General features: G+C 33.3%; 2 protein-coding genes across 5 annotated transcripts; one reads left to right on the top strand and one right to left on the bottom strand.

Annotated features, from left to right (window-relative positions):
* Nucleotides 1-438: 438 nt before the first annotated feature.
* LOC103874581 lies at nt 439-4,722 on the bottom strand. Of its 4 annotated transcripts, XM_033273764.1 has the most exons (16): nt 4,434-4,722; nt 4,197-4,294; nt 3,826-4,063; nt 3,675-3,734; nt 3,487-3,579; nt 3,251-3,415; nt 3,058-3,158; nt 2,866-2,966; nt 2,622-2,779; nt 2,053-2,124; nt 1,754-1,821; nt 1,532-1,652; nt 1,382-1,447; nt 1,176-1,298; nt 1,087-1,104; nt 439-1,056 (listed from the first exon to the last, which is right to left on the bottom strand). In XM_033273764.1, the coding sequence occupies exons 2-16, from the start codon at nt 4,259-4,261 to the stop codon at nt 934-936; spliced, it is 1,572 nt and encodes a 523-aa protein (XP_033129655.1). In that variant the 5' UTR covers nt 4,262-4,294; nt 4,434-4,722; the 3' UTR covers nt 439-933. The 4 variants fall into 4 exon arrangements, with proteins under 4 accessions (XP_033129655.1, XP_033129654.1, XP_009151252.1 ...); XM_033273763.1 differs by having other exon boundaries at nt 439-1,104; nt 1,775-1,821; nt 4,434-4,712; XM_009153004.3 differs by having other exon boundaries at nt 439-1,104; nt 4,434-4,707.
* Nucleotides 4,723-11,900: 7,178 nt separating this feature from the next.
* Nucleotides 11,901-14,734, top strand: LOC103874578 (AT-hook motif nuclear-localized protein 14). The gene is made up of 6 exons (XM_009153002.3): nt 11,901-12,598; nt 13,078-13,130; nt 13,285-13,413; nt 13,711-13,863; nt 13,977-14,271; nt 14,396-14,734. Exons 1-6 carry the CDS (start codon nt 12,154-12,156, stop codon nt 14,437-14,439), a joined length of 1,119 nt encoding a protein of 372 aa, XP_009151250.1. The 5' UTR covers nt 11,901-12,153; the 3' UTR covers nt 14,440-14,734.
* The last annotated feature ends 5 nt before the right edge of the window (nt 14,735-14,739 follow it).

The following is a 14,739-nucleotide window of genomic DNA, read 5'->3' as shown; positions in this document are numbered from 1 at the left end:
CTTCCTACAATATATCAAACAAGAACAGACACAGCTATAGTCTATATGCACACATAAAAGAATTGACATTTACACAGCAATGTATTGTTTTGTTAAAGTAATTTACTATGCATATTACCACTAATCTTGTGTTTCGTAAGCATATATGACAATACTTTTGTTAGATAGTTTAATGTCGCAAAGAAACTTGCATAGCTTGAAAACAGTAAAATACATATGACATACACAATGATACAAAAAAAAAACATATAACATACACAATGATTCTTCCGATTCCCAAATATAATAAAAAAATATAAATCAGATGATCATAATCTTAAACATTATAAACGGTTGGCATGTTCATTACCAAAAACAAAAGCACAAGTTTGCAAAACACACATAGATCACACATACACGTAAATATCAGAGTCTTATTAAAATTCTCTCCGATGAATGTAGCAAATAATTTTGTATTATGTTAAAAGTATACTTTGTAAAGAAAAGAGAAACAGAAAAATGGAATTCCGGTTAGTATTCTTCCATTTTTTTTTTTAATATATACAGAGAGGCCAATCTTCCCATTACTCTCTCTGCTCCACTGCAAGCCGAACTGGTTCACTATAGTGCTTCTCGAATCCTCAACTAAACCGGTTGTATTGTTTGAAAATTCCGAGTAAAATTGGTTTTAGTGTTGAAACAATTTTACGGACCCCTTTTAACCGGTTGGTTAATGATACAACGTAGCTTTCGCCTGAGCTCATCGGCCCAAGCTAAACCCACGTCTCTTTGCTTGTTCTTCATCTCCACCATCACCAACTCATCCGTTAATCTGCGAATCTTCACAACGATGTTCGTCACTCCCTGCGACCCTTCCAGCTTCACCGCTCTCTCCTTCTTCTTCGCAATCCTTGGGCTGGTGGGCGCGACGAGTTCTTAGCTGAAGCATCTCGGTTAAAACCCAACGCTAGAGTTCTTGAAATAGGATGCGGTACGCTCCGTGTTTTGATTCTTATCAGTCCCCTTCTGCTTGTCATCACTAGCTTCCTTTTCCATCTGCTTGTCATAACTAGCTTCCTTTTCCATCTGCTTGTCATCGCTAGCTTCCTTTTTCAAATTACGTTTCTATACAATACGTAAGATTTTGTGTCAGACATTGGTGAAGTATACCAACAATAAGAAGAATAGCAACTTGCCTGATAAGCTTCATGGTTCGCTACAATCCTCCCCATTATGGTGGAAGTTGTGATATTAAGAGGGCTTTCTAGGATTTGGAATATGCCCATGCTAATTGGTACTGCATACGGATTCTCTTCCTTCTGTCAAATCATCAACCATATTCTTAGAAAACGCAGCTCTATTGTCTCTATATACACTTGCTCATATCTGAATCTAGTTTTACCCTTTGAAAATTGTCGCTCTCGGCTACTGTCCCATGAACCACCAATGATATGCCAAAGAACGTGATCTGCAATACCCAAATCATTGTTAAAACTAGCTTTTCGTGAAAGCCATTTGGGTATATTATTAATTAGAGAGCAGAGAAGCTCACCGTAATTTTTGACACTTCCCATGGAGCACCAAATATCACCTCATCTACATAGCGGCATGCCCCAACACTTAAGATCCTTTCCTGCATACTCATGATTGGGGGGTGCCCTCCTCTTTTAGCACTGCACAGCAATAATAACGATTTTAAGCAAAGATGCAAATCTAAACTTCTCAACACAACCAAGACTTTTTTTTTGGATGATGATTTGAGTTTTATGACTACCTCACGGTTTGGTCATTATGTATTCCAACAAGAAGAAAGTCGCCAAGCTCTCTAGCACGCCTGAGAATCTGTACAAAATTGAATAAATCAAGAACAAGAGTTCACATTAGCAGAATAAATATGGTCGCTCAATATTATTTAGGCAATTCTAGTTGCACTAGTCGACAAACATATATGGTAAGCATCCATATGTATCTGATTTATAGGTTAGCACTCAGATATGTCGACAAAAGAAATACAAACTCAGTCTAGAAATGAATAACATACTGAGCATAATGACTTGGAATTTAATACAATACCCCAACATGGCCAGCATGGAAAAGATCAAACGCACCAGCTATGTAGACTACACGTGCATCAGGTCCTGGCCCCTGCCACCATAAGCATGAAAAGATGAAGTAGAATGAAAGAAGTATGGGAAACGTGAATCTATTAAAGAAAAATAATCTCAAGTTACACATCTAGCGAGTAAGAGTTGCAGCAAGGCATAAAATGAGGGGTGAAGCATATAAAAAGTACGTCCAACGACTAGAGAGAGTGAACTAGTGACTTGCTAATCATATTTCAGAAGGCAAGAACCAAGGGTGAACCAGACAATGTTCCCGTAAAGATGAGGAAAACTGGTGGTACTGTGGTTTGAACCAATTCTCTTCAATAATCAAAACAACTAAAAGAACAGTAAGCTCAGAGCCACTTGGATAGCTATTAGGAACAAAAGGGTCATATACCTGATCAACCTACTTGATCATAAATCATAAAGCAACAAATACTAAAGCTGTAGATATACACACATCCACATACTATAACCGGTAGATGCACAAGCAACCAACGAACTAACAGAAACAACATTCTTTTAAGACTTGCATACCTTGCCACTGGAGAATTTGATCCTAGGGGGAGTAGGAAAATGCGAGACAAGAGTATGACTTTCACCAACAGTAACAGATGTTTCTAGTCTCTTCTTCATCTTCATCTTCATCTTCTTTCTTACCGATTTTCCATAGCTTCTTACAAATTCCTCCTTTACTGAAAAAATCATTGAACAACCACATTAAGTTTTATGTTTCATTTCAGGCACATTAAGATTCAATGACTAATAATTAGTAACCAACCTCTACGAGAGTAAATATGTAAGATGATGAAACTCCAGACAAATGGTCCTACAGCATCTCTAATTGCATCCCTCATGATTAGTAGTTTGGCCATCAGAATACTGCGCAAGAAAAAAAATTTAAGTCATTTGCATCTGTGATATATCAGGGAATATAGCTTATTAGATACATGATCAACTGACTATCACTTACCCACAATCTGGGAAAATTAATCTGGTGATCATCCTCAGTAAAGGTGAGACAACAAGTACACATACCAACGCTCCTACAGCAAAGCGAGTATCTTCTGAGCTCTGGAGACAACAATGTTGTTCAAACAAGATGACTTTCAATTATTCTTAATCAAAGCAAAAACAAAGGACCTATTATTCTTAATTATTCATACCTGAAGAATCAAAACCGCAGCCCAAATCCCAATGAACCAAGACATGACACGAGATATGCCTATGTCAATGGACCCATCGTACGCCAAGAGGAGCTCTGAATTGATAGCAATCAATCCAAACTGTGTTTCAAATAATCGTGTATTAATCACTATAGCCAGCTCGCCCTGCAAAACCATAGGAGCTTAGCATACCACAAAACTACATCAGTAGCCAAAGTAAATGTAATTCAACTTACAACATTCCTAAATTTGCGTGTAAGTGCATATGTTTCTCGGATAACTTCAAACCAACCGGGTATGTAGGGAAGACTGACAACAGTAAGACCAATCTGACAAAAAAATAAAGAAAGAAAAAAACTTGTGAAAAAGACTCAGTGATTTAGATAATGAGAGAGACAATAAAAGAAACACAGATAAATTTTACCAGAGTTGAGTACAGGAACACTGCAGAAGAGCTCAATTTCTTTGGTAGTCGCTTCACTACCTGCGTACACACAATAAAAAAAAATCAATTATCAAAACAAATTCTATCCAAAATACACACTTAAAACAAAACAAGAAAATAGATACTAAACCTGATAGAAAAGAAGAAAGCTAGCCATGAACAGACCATATAAATGGGAACATATGCAGTAGAATGCATATGATCTGCTGAGTGTAGAAGCCCAGGTGAGAAGACAGGCTCCAGAAACTAAGAATCTCAGGTTAGTAGACAGGTGACCTTGGGATGGAATGACGAGAAACTCGAGAACACAGATGAAAGCCACGAGAGCAAAGATGATTCCCAAAACGTGTATTGGTTGTTTCAATGACCTGAAACACACAAAAGAGAGATCCCTATCGATCAACATGTCTATCGATCAACATGTCACAGATCTCAACATTCATATCCCGTTTAAGGGAGATCGGCATCCCGCTAGGTCAAAACCATAAACAGAAAGTGTACCATGGATCCCTACTGATCATCTCACGGATCTCAACATTCATATTCCGCTTAAGAGAGACCGGCATCTCGCTCGGCTTTTGAATTTGTACCCACCAAACCTGGTAAGAGGAAGATTGATTGTAAAGGTTAAAGCTCTTCCTATGAAGCGATTAGGGTTTGTCGAAACTTAGGAAAAATTAGACAACTTTGCGTACTGTAAATGAATCTACGGGAGAAGGGTTAACAAGAGGAACATACCTGGAGAATCGATAGGACTGGCGAGTTTGAGAGAGAGAGAGAGAGAGATTAGAGAGAGGCGCTAGCCAGGAAGAAGCAGAAGAACAAGGGCGGGGTATAGTTACAATTTTCTTTTACTACTTATATATATATTAATTAAAGAGTATTTGCATTATACACGCTTTGTTTATAGGGAAATTGCACTATATATCACAAAAAATTATAATTCAATATCTAACAAATTGACCTAAGTTCCACACATAGACAATATATTTTATATAATAATGCGATTTTGCCCTTCTTCATAACCGGTGCAACCTGCAACAAGAATTATATTAATTAATAAATGACTTATTCTTAGGTCCACCCCTAGGGTGAACCTCTAGGTTCACTAACCAATAAGATTATTTTATTTTATGTTCGATATCTTTTAAAAATGGAAACAAAATATTGTCAAATTATATTATGTTTTTAAAATTAAAAAGTAAAAAAAAAATAGTAATAATTAAAAAAAAATATTTTACGTCGTCAGCATAACATTAAACCCTAAACCCTAAATTCTAATCCCTAAACTCTTAATCCCAAACCCTTGGATAAACCCTAAACTCTAGGATAAATCCAAAACTCTAAATCAAAATCACTATACACTAAAACATTCAAGCGTTTAGGGTTTAGGGTTTTAGTGTTTTTTATTTAGAGTTTAGGATTTATCCAAGGGTTTAGGGTTTACCCAAGGGTTTAGGGTTTACCCAAGGGTTTAGGGTTTACCCAAGGGTTTAGGATTTATCCAAGGGTTTAGGGTTTAGGATTTAGGGTTTAGGGATTAGGATTTAGGGTTTAGTGTTTTGTTGAGAACATTAAAAATATATTTTTTTTAATTTTTTTTTCTGTAACTATTATCTTTTTTTATTTTAAAAACATAATATAATTTAAGAATATTTTGTTTCCTTTTTTAAAAGATATCGAATTTGAAATAATGAAATCCTATTGGTTGATGAACCTAGAGGTTCACCCTAGGGGGTGAACCCAAGAATGACTCTTAATAAATGGTTAATGTAAAACAATAAATCGTGGCCTTATACTTTTCACACATCACTCTCTCATAAGTTTTTATTTACTAAATTGGGGAAGGTGGATAGTTTCATTGAAGAAGACTGAGATGTCATCCATAGCTTCATTGGCGACGTTGTGTTAAGAAGAAGACCGTTTACGAAAGCTTGATCGATGACGGAAAAAAGATGCTCCTCGGATTCTAAGAACGATGGTCGTGTGAAAACGATGGAATGGGACCTCAATTAATGCTTGACGGTTGATCGGTGAATATATGGATGTGTCATGCTTTTCGAATTTATATGGTGATGAAGAATAACAATGGTGGACCAGTAAATATATATCATTATGTCTGAAAAAAGGATGAGGTGAAGAAGATGAAGTTGCTGACTATACTATATTCGGTAGAATTATAGTATTGTATGTATTCTTTATTGCGGTTATTTATGTAAGATTACTATACTATTAGATATAGACATATAGTGTTCTATTCTTTACGTTTCTATATATTATTTTCTTTATGTATGATTGTTTGTAATATAAATTTAGTTTCATCTGAATGTTTCACAAACATTAGGATCATGTCTAGTTCAAAGATGTTATTTTCATCAACAAATGCTCTTATTTCTTTTTATACTATTTTACATATGATGCTCAACTAATGTAAATAAAACATACATTTATATACTATTTTATATAAGATCCATACTATGTATTATTTATTGAACAAGTAAATGTGATTTCAAAAGTAATTTATTGATTGTATTTGGGTTTATAGGATCCTACATAGGGTTTCGATTTACTAAGTAGGGGTTTGAGTATAGGAGGATTCAGTGGTTCATTATTTACGTATGTTGTGTTACATCTATATTATATTTGCATTATTTATAGGATTATGTTCTATTAGAAGTTACTTACAATATTGTATATTTGTTTTCCATTATGTTTTACAGTGTGTTGTCTTTTTCTGTATATGGTAAAGAAATTGGTGACGTTGCTTTCGGTTTCTCGTGTGATGCTAAACCACTACGTCATCTCTACCAGTAACCGGCAACCTGTACGTTGAAAGGACAAAACCAGACCCTTCTTTGCCTAAATGTTAGCAAATTAATTATGTCAAACTCGCTGATATATTTTTCATTTCCATTAGTATTTTGTATATTGAGCAAATTCTCCCTTGTTTATAACGCTCATATCTTTTAGTTTGATATTTACCAAGATTTTATTCACCGCAAGTATCTATTAAAATATCTTCATTTTTATCTATTTTGGTATTCTTTCTTTATCCCTTTTTTTTTTGGCAACAACTTTCTTTATCCCTTTTCCTTTGTTTCTCCACTAAAACAACATATGAAATCATGCCTCGGTGATCTTAATAATGGAGAGCAGCAGGTAAAGCCTTTGGTGACGATCGCCCAACGAAAATCATCATCCTTTTTCGGACTGGTGATTGAATCACTTTGATTTGTGAAATTTACAGGCTGTTAGAAGAAGCTATATAAGAATAGAAGAAGACTAGATTCACCATCATTGATTTGGTATAATTCGTCAACTTTTATTTAGTTAGTGTTTTTTTTTTGTTTAGAAACGAGTTGACTTAGGTGTTATTGGTTTATATATTTTGATTGATTTAGAATCTTTTAAGTAAAACAAATGGTATTTTGAAGGTTTTATTCGAGATGAGATTGTCAAAGGTTTCATCGCTACTAAACATGTCTCTACGCATGATCAGCTTGCTGACATATTTACTAAACTTCTTGGGCGAAAAGAGTTTGATGATTTTCTATCCAAGTTGGGAGTTCTTGATCTTCACTCTCCAACTTGAGGGGGTATTACGGATATATACGGAGAATATATTCGTATCTGACGGTTATGTAAATATTCCTATTGTATGATTATGTAAAGATACTCTAGAACTAGGTTTACTCGTATGTATATATATACATGCGGTCATTGACCTTATCAATACAAGAAACTCTTTCATACTTCTCTAGATTTCTTGACATGGTATCAGAGCATTAACATAAACAAATTCGTGTGCTCTCTTTTTCTCTTTCAATTTTTTTTTCTATTAATAAGTTTCATGGGCATCTAACTTAAAATCAATTGGCAATTAGTGGATTGGCCCAAGTCCCTTATATATTACTCAAGTCCTTTTCATATTTCCGATGTAGGATCTTCTCTCCAATACCCTCCCTCGAGATAATAGTGCGTATAACCATTAATCTCGTAGAATCCACCATACCCCCTCCGAAATCATGCTTTATTTTTCTAGCGATCTCGCCGGAACTGAGCCTTCTATGGGCCATCAGCTAATGGGATGATCGGGCCACTGTTCGGACCGGATTAATGGGTCAGTGTATTGGGCCGGCTCTGATACCATGATAAGTTTCCTGGGCATCTAACTTAAAACCAATTAGCAATTAGTGGATTGGCCCAAGTTCCTTATATATTACTTACGTCCCTTTCATATTTCTGATGTGAGATCTTCTTTCCAATAAAATAGTATTTTGAAGGTTTTTTATATATTAGCTCTTGCGAACATTATTATAACTCAGAGGCAGCAATGAACATTTAAAAGGCTTAAGCAAAATTTTGTTAAGAATATTTAAAGTGGTAGTTGTATAACATATGAACAAATGAAGTAAGTTGCCAAATGAGTATGGGCCGGTGGAGAAATGACTTGGTTCTTTGAACTTTGTCTACCCCAGTTCTAAATAGTGGGAATAATGTTTTACATCACAAAAATGTTATCGCTGTATGGTTTTGGATTTGAAGAGACTACGCGGATTTTAAATATGGATTTTAAAAAGAAAAAGTTGCCAAATGGTCAAATTCGCCATCGCTAGTACCTTGAAGAATGACTTCAATTGACACAACAAGTGACAAAATTTTCTTACAAGAAATGGCCCTAACAATATTTATCGTATGTGAAGTTCCTCTTGGTTATACTCCGTCATACATTTCATATTGCTCCAAATGCAAAGATCCAAATTTAAATGAAACTGCTACTTGGCCAAGCAATCCTAGATTGATTGAATTAACATTAAGTATAATAATGATAACCTCCATCCACTAGGACTTGGATATATGTTTGGTAGGTGATAATAAAAGTTGTTGATGAATGATAGCAAATGACTATGCAAAAGTTGAAAAAGACTTGTTTTAATGCATGAACTACGTAGTAATAAAGGACAGATCAAACAAATTAAATGTCGTTTATGCCAAACGAGAAAACATCAAAACCAGTGGAGTTTGTTCAAAATGGCACAAAATCTATAAAAAGTAAAAAATTCTTTATTCCAAATCCTAAATAAATCGTGAAACTATGATCACACAATGAATGTTCTCATGCATTCGAATACATCTCTGATCTCTCTGTCGTCTGCTTCGTTTTTCGTTACTGCGGCGTTTATTAGATTAATAGTTTTCGAGTTCTTTTACCAAAAAAAGAAAATGTTCTCATGCATTCATGCGTATATACTTAAAAAGTTACTCTCATAAGTCATCACCTCTAATCACATGCATAGCTAGTCGATATGCTGATGCACAAGGACTGAAGGAGCACGGATAGTCATTCCTGTCTTGTTGTTACATTTGCAACTATGGGTTTAACTCTACTGAGAACGAACCTCTTTTTATTTTACTAATTGTATCGATCTTTCAATTTTTTCTTTCTTTTATCATTTGCCGTTTATCTGCAGTGACCTTCGACAAATAGTCAACAAGTCTTCTATCCATTGCGTATTAGCTCTCTAGAACTAATGGCTTCTAAAACTAAAAGCCATTTTAGAGTCAAGAACTCTTGCTGGGTGTGCATTGCTTAGTAGATCATACTATATATTGTCTCGGTAAAGAGTCTAAAGACATTAACAAGATAATTAAATGACTAAATCTTCGTCTGGTATCCGCTGTAATCCTAAACCATAAGGTTTTGCTTAAAGTAGATTATGTTAGGTGTTGAACACAGTTGAATTTAATAACTAAACCCTATATATACTTAATGTGATTTACAGTTGGTTAGGTGCTTTCACAAATCACAACTTTTTAAACTTTTTTTGTTTTACGATTTTGTACACTTTAAAAAAAAATTGAAAATATTTGAAGGGGATGATTGGTTGGGTTATCTCTCTACTTTAAGATTTATTTATTTTTAAATCATTAAATTTTACCAATCATGTTGTAACTTTATCTTTAAAAGTTAAAACCTACAACAAGTTTCTATTAATTTTTATCAATTATATTTTATCTTTACTTTTAAAGCCACAATAAAAAAAATTAAAGAAATTTTTTTCTTATGTATTTTAGGCAAAAAATCTACATTTTTTATAGACTATAGAATCTATAAAATAAAATAAAATAATCTATAATATCAAATAAATTAGATAATCATAATAAAAATATCTATAAATATGTTAATTTAATTTTGGATGTTTTTAAAATTATGAAATATTTTAAATGACATAAATATCATTTATATATCACATTTTAAATAACAGTAAATATTGACAATTTATAAAAAATATAATATAAATTATTTTAATTGGTAAAAATAATTACTTTATATATACATCACACATTTCACATATCTTCTCTATTAAAAGAGAAGTACCACTTTTATCTACCACAAAAAAGTCATAATAGGTCTATTTCTTTGATTACATATATATTAATTATTTACATTAATCTATTGAATATATAAGATTTCTAAAATTTTAATAATTATAAAGATATTAAATTAAAAATATGTTGAAAAAATCTGACAAAATCTAATTAATTTTTTTAAATATTGCTTTTAATTAATAAATTAAATTTGTAATTACTAATAAAATATTATTAGACTTAATTTTAAATACAAATTTATTATAAAACAAAGAAAAATAAAATTATATGCTAACCTTTTATAAATTTTATAATTATGTCTATATTATATTAAAATAGACGTAATATATGAATTAAATATTAAAATATCTTCTCTATTAAAAGAGAATTACCATTTTTATCTACTACAAAATAGTCATACTAGAAGTATATGTTCATATATTCAAATAATTTTTTTATTGTTTACATTAGTTTATTTAATGTATATCATTTCTAAATAATTATAACGATATTAATAACAAATCCATTTTAACTATAAATTTAAATTTTAGTTTTAAGAAAAACAAAATCTGTTGAGAAAAAATCTAACAAAATCTTGTTAAAAATTTAAATATTCTTTTAATTAATACACTTATTAATTTCGCAATTAGTAGTATAATATGATTATAAATTAATTTTAATTAAATTTTTATTATAAACAAAATAATGAAATTATATGTTAATTTTATAAATTTTATAAGTATATTCTACATTATATTAAAATATAAGTAATTAATAAATTACATATTAAAATTATGTTTTTTGTGCAAACATATTAAAATTATGTTGAATTGGTAAACCAATATATTTTGAAAAATACTTTCATTAATATAAATAAATAAAATATCATTCACCGTTTAAAGTGACTAAAATATCATTCACCTTTTAAAATGATTATTATTCATAAATTAAGTAATAATTTTTACAAAAAATAAAATTGTTAACATATGTTAAATTTTAATATTTAGAACTATATATCATCTATTAAGTTATTTTTAAAATGACAGCAATATATTATCATAAATTATTATATACAAAATAATATATATTTAATATCTATAAATGAAATTTTTACCGGTACGGATGTGCGGGTTAGAATCTAGTTTATTTTATTTTAAAATATCTATAACCTATAGCTTACTGGTACAACAAATTTGAATACATCAAAAACTTTTATAAAAAAAATCTACAATAACACTTTTACAACTAACTTAATTACGACTAAAATTTTACAGGTAATTTTACGACCACAATTGAACTAATCATCGCCAAATTATTTGATAGCTATTGAAAGTGCGCATAGTAAAAATACATAATAAATATAATTATAAACATTCATTATATTTTGAATATGTGTGAATATTATAAAAAAAAATCTTTATTTTGAAAACGAAGGATTACATTGTAACAATACTTGTAAAAACCAAAAAGATCTTATAAGATAAATCTTTATTTGAAAACAAAGGTATTAACAATACTTATGAAAACTAAAAAGATCTTTTAAGATAAAATCTTATCGAGGCGTCAAAAGTGTAATACACGATACACTAAACCATTAGAGCCACTGGTTATGACCGCTTGCTTGATCACCAAAGTTAGTATGATGTTACAACCCCTTCACAGTCCCACACACTTTTTTTGTACCTCCAAATCTGAATTGAGTTGAATCGAAATGAACCAAACAAGAAATGGTCCAGCCACCCTATCCGTAGGTGGTGGTGGTAGCCTGGTAGGCCTACTGGAAATGACAAAGTAGAAGAATTAAAGAAGATATAATGATAAGATCAGCTTACCCCTAATTAATAAACTTAAACCAAAAAGAAGAAACACACAAAAAGTCAACAAATGAAGTCAAAAGTGCAATCCAACGGCTGAGAACACATCAAAACCCCAGAAGACGACAACACGACAACCTTTTCGTTTATAGAAAAGAAATAAAAAAATCTGTAAAGCATAAAAACCCTAAAAGAAAAAGAAAAATTAAGAGAAGAAAAGAAAAGAAAAAAAATACAATTTTTATTTTTTTCTTCCTCTCTTATCTAAAAAAGCAATGGAACCTAACGAAAGGCACCACCACCAGCAGCAGCAGCAGCAGCAGCAGCAACAGCATCACCATCACCATCTCACTTCTCCTTACTACCATCCTTTCCACCACCACAATCCCACCACCGTCTCCGCCGCACCGCCAACCACCTCCACCAACAATGGTAATCTGACATCCCCGCCACCGTCGAACGATGGATCTTCCTCCTCTCTCCCTGTCTACCCTCACTCCGTTCCCTCCTCCGCCGTCACGGCTCCGATTGATCCCGTCAAGAGGAAGAGAGGCCGTCCCAGGAAGTACGATACGCCTGCTCAGGCCCTGGCCGCTAAGAAACTGGCGTCTTCCGCTAGCAATTCCTCCGCTAGAGAGAGGAGGGAGCAAGCCGCCGCCGCCGGCGTATCGCCTCCTCCGTCTAAATCCGGGTCGAGAAAGGGCCTCTCGGGCTATGTCGGTGCGTAAAGTCTCTCTCTTTTTGAAAACCCTTTTCGCTTTTGTGTAAAGTAATGAACTTTATGGTGAGATTGATCTTGAATCGTGAAATCGCTCGAGTTCTATGTGATAATCTAGTGTAGATTCTCCTTCCTAGGGTTGATCTGCGAAGTAAATAACTTTAGTTTTGGTAATAAAGCTCTTCTTTATATTCTTGTGTTTCCATAAACACTCTCTTTGCTTCCATAAACATTGAAGAATTGGTAGATTCTTGTTTTCTTATATTGTATTATTTTGCTGCCTTTGTTTACATTTGAGCTTGTGGCAGTACACATCATTTCAGTTTTGCAATAACATTGATCTGCTCTTGTTGTTGACTTATTCAAATCAGTTTCTAAGATCACTTTGATTACCAGTTTACCTTCTAGAGTGGTGTTCTCTTGTTGTTGTTGTTGTTGTTATTTTTGAGTTTCATATTAGTTTTTTTGTTTCTTGTTGCAGGGAAAACTGGGCAAAGTTTTACTCCACACATTGTTAGTATAACTCCTGGTGAGGTGAGTGTTGTTCTATGGTACTAATTTGAAGGCCTGGTTTTGATATTATGATTTGGTTTTAAACGCAATCCAGCTTCAGGTTTTGCTATAGAGCTCGTTCATAAGGTATTCTGCTGTTTCACTGATGGTATTACAAACTGGATTTATTTGATAGGATGTGGCTCAGAAAATTATACTTTTCGCTGAGCAAAGCAAGCATGAGATATGCATCCTTTCTGCATCTGGCGCCATCTCTAGTGCATCCTTGTCTCACATCGCGACAGGAACCAGTGTATCTTATCAGGTGATTCTCTTGTTCCTACAAAAAGGATTGGACTTTGGGAAGGGCTATCTTAATTCTCTGAGCTGATGATGAATTAATTCTCTGTTCACTGTATCTTAGAGAAATAGAGCCTATAAAACTGGTCTCTTTTTGGGACTATTTAATTTCACCTTGTGTCAAGTGCAATATGTGTTTTGAGAAGTCTATACCGGTTTTGTTACAATCAAACTTACATTACAGCTAAAGATTCTTACACACATGCGTGAGATTTGCATATAATTTTATTAACTTGTTTAAGAATTACAAACTTGTATTCAGGGTCATTACGAGATCCTCTCACTGAGTGGATCTTATATTCGGAGCGAACACGGTGGGAAAACTGGTGGCCTTAGCATTTGTTTATCTGGTTCAGATGGTCAGATCATCGGTGGAAGAGTTGGGGGACTCCTTAAGGCTGCTGGTCCAGTTCAAGTACTTTTCCTCTTATCTTATACCACTAAATTAATACCAGATACTGAACTTAGAAAGGAGATTCATTAATTATTTGCAAGTTTGATGAGTTTGTCTTTGGTTTCCTTTTGCAGGTGATTGTGGGTACATTTCAGCTAGAGAAAAAGAAGGATGGAGGAAATGATGTGAAAGGAGATGATGCTTCAGGAAGTGGAAGCTTGCTGCCTTCTCCTTCTGGCACGGAATCTTTGCATGTCTATCATCCAAGTATGGAATCTTCCGGAAGAAATCTAAACAATGAGCATCACACTATGACTAGTGGTGGTGCGTTGGGTGGTGGAGCTCATTTCATGATGCAACCACCTCAGGGCATGCACATGTCACATGCCAGGCCTTCTGAATGGGGCGGTGCTGGTTACGATTTGTCAGGTAATAAGAAAGCTAACCACTTGTTTATTTTCATTTGTATTTTTTTTTTTCCTTTTTAGCAATGCTTTTAGCTTTAGTAAGAGTGTTTTTGTTTGTGTGTTTGTACTATTGTGATGTTGGTCAGGAATGAGAGGAAATGGGTCATCAGAAAATGGGGACTATGAGTAAATGTCAGCTTAGTACACTAGTTTCTGAAGAAGGTGTGTAGAGGTTTATGATGGAAAGTGAAGTTGAGCATGAATCAATCATATCATACAATGTCCCAAGGATATTTTATTGCAATGGCAGAGAGGCAAAACTAGACTGTGATGCTTTTTTTGTTTTCTTGGTTCACTGTAATATTATAGTAAACTTTGACATCTTTTTCTGGATTCTGTTTCACTTCATCCTTTTTTTTTTGTTTCTTTTTTCATATAATCAGTTTTTTTTTTTTTTGGGGTTTAAGTTATACTTGTTTAGTTCCTTTTT

This window comes from Brassica rapa, chromosome A06 (assembly GCF_000309985.2).
Source record: "Brassica rapa cultivar Chiifu-401-42 chromosome A06, CAAS_Brap_v3.01, whole genome shotgun sequence".
Taxonomy (NCBI): domain Eukaryota; kingdom Viridiplantae; phylum Streptophyta; class Magnoliopsida; order Brassicales; family Brassicaceae; genus Brassica; species Brassica rapa.
Note: the sequence above shows the minus strand (reverse complement) of the source record. Positions and strands in the feature narration are given on the sequence as shown.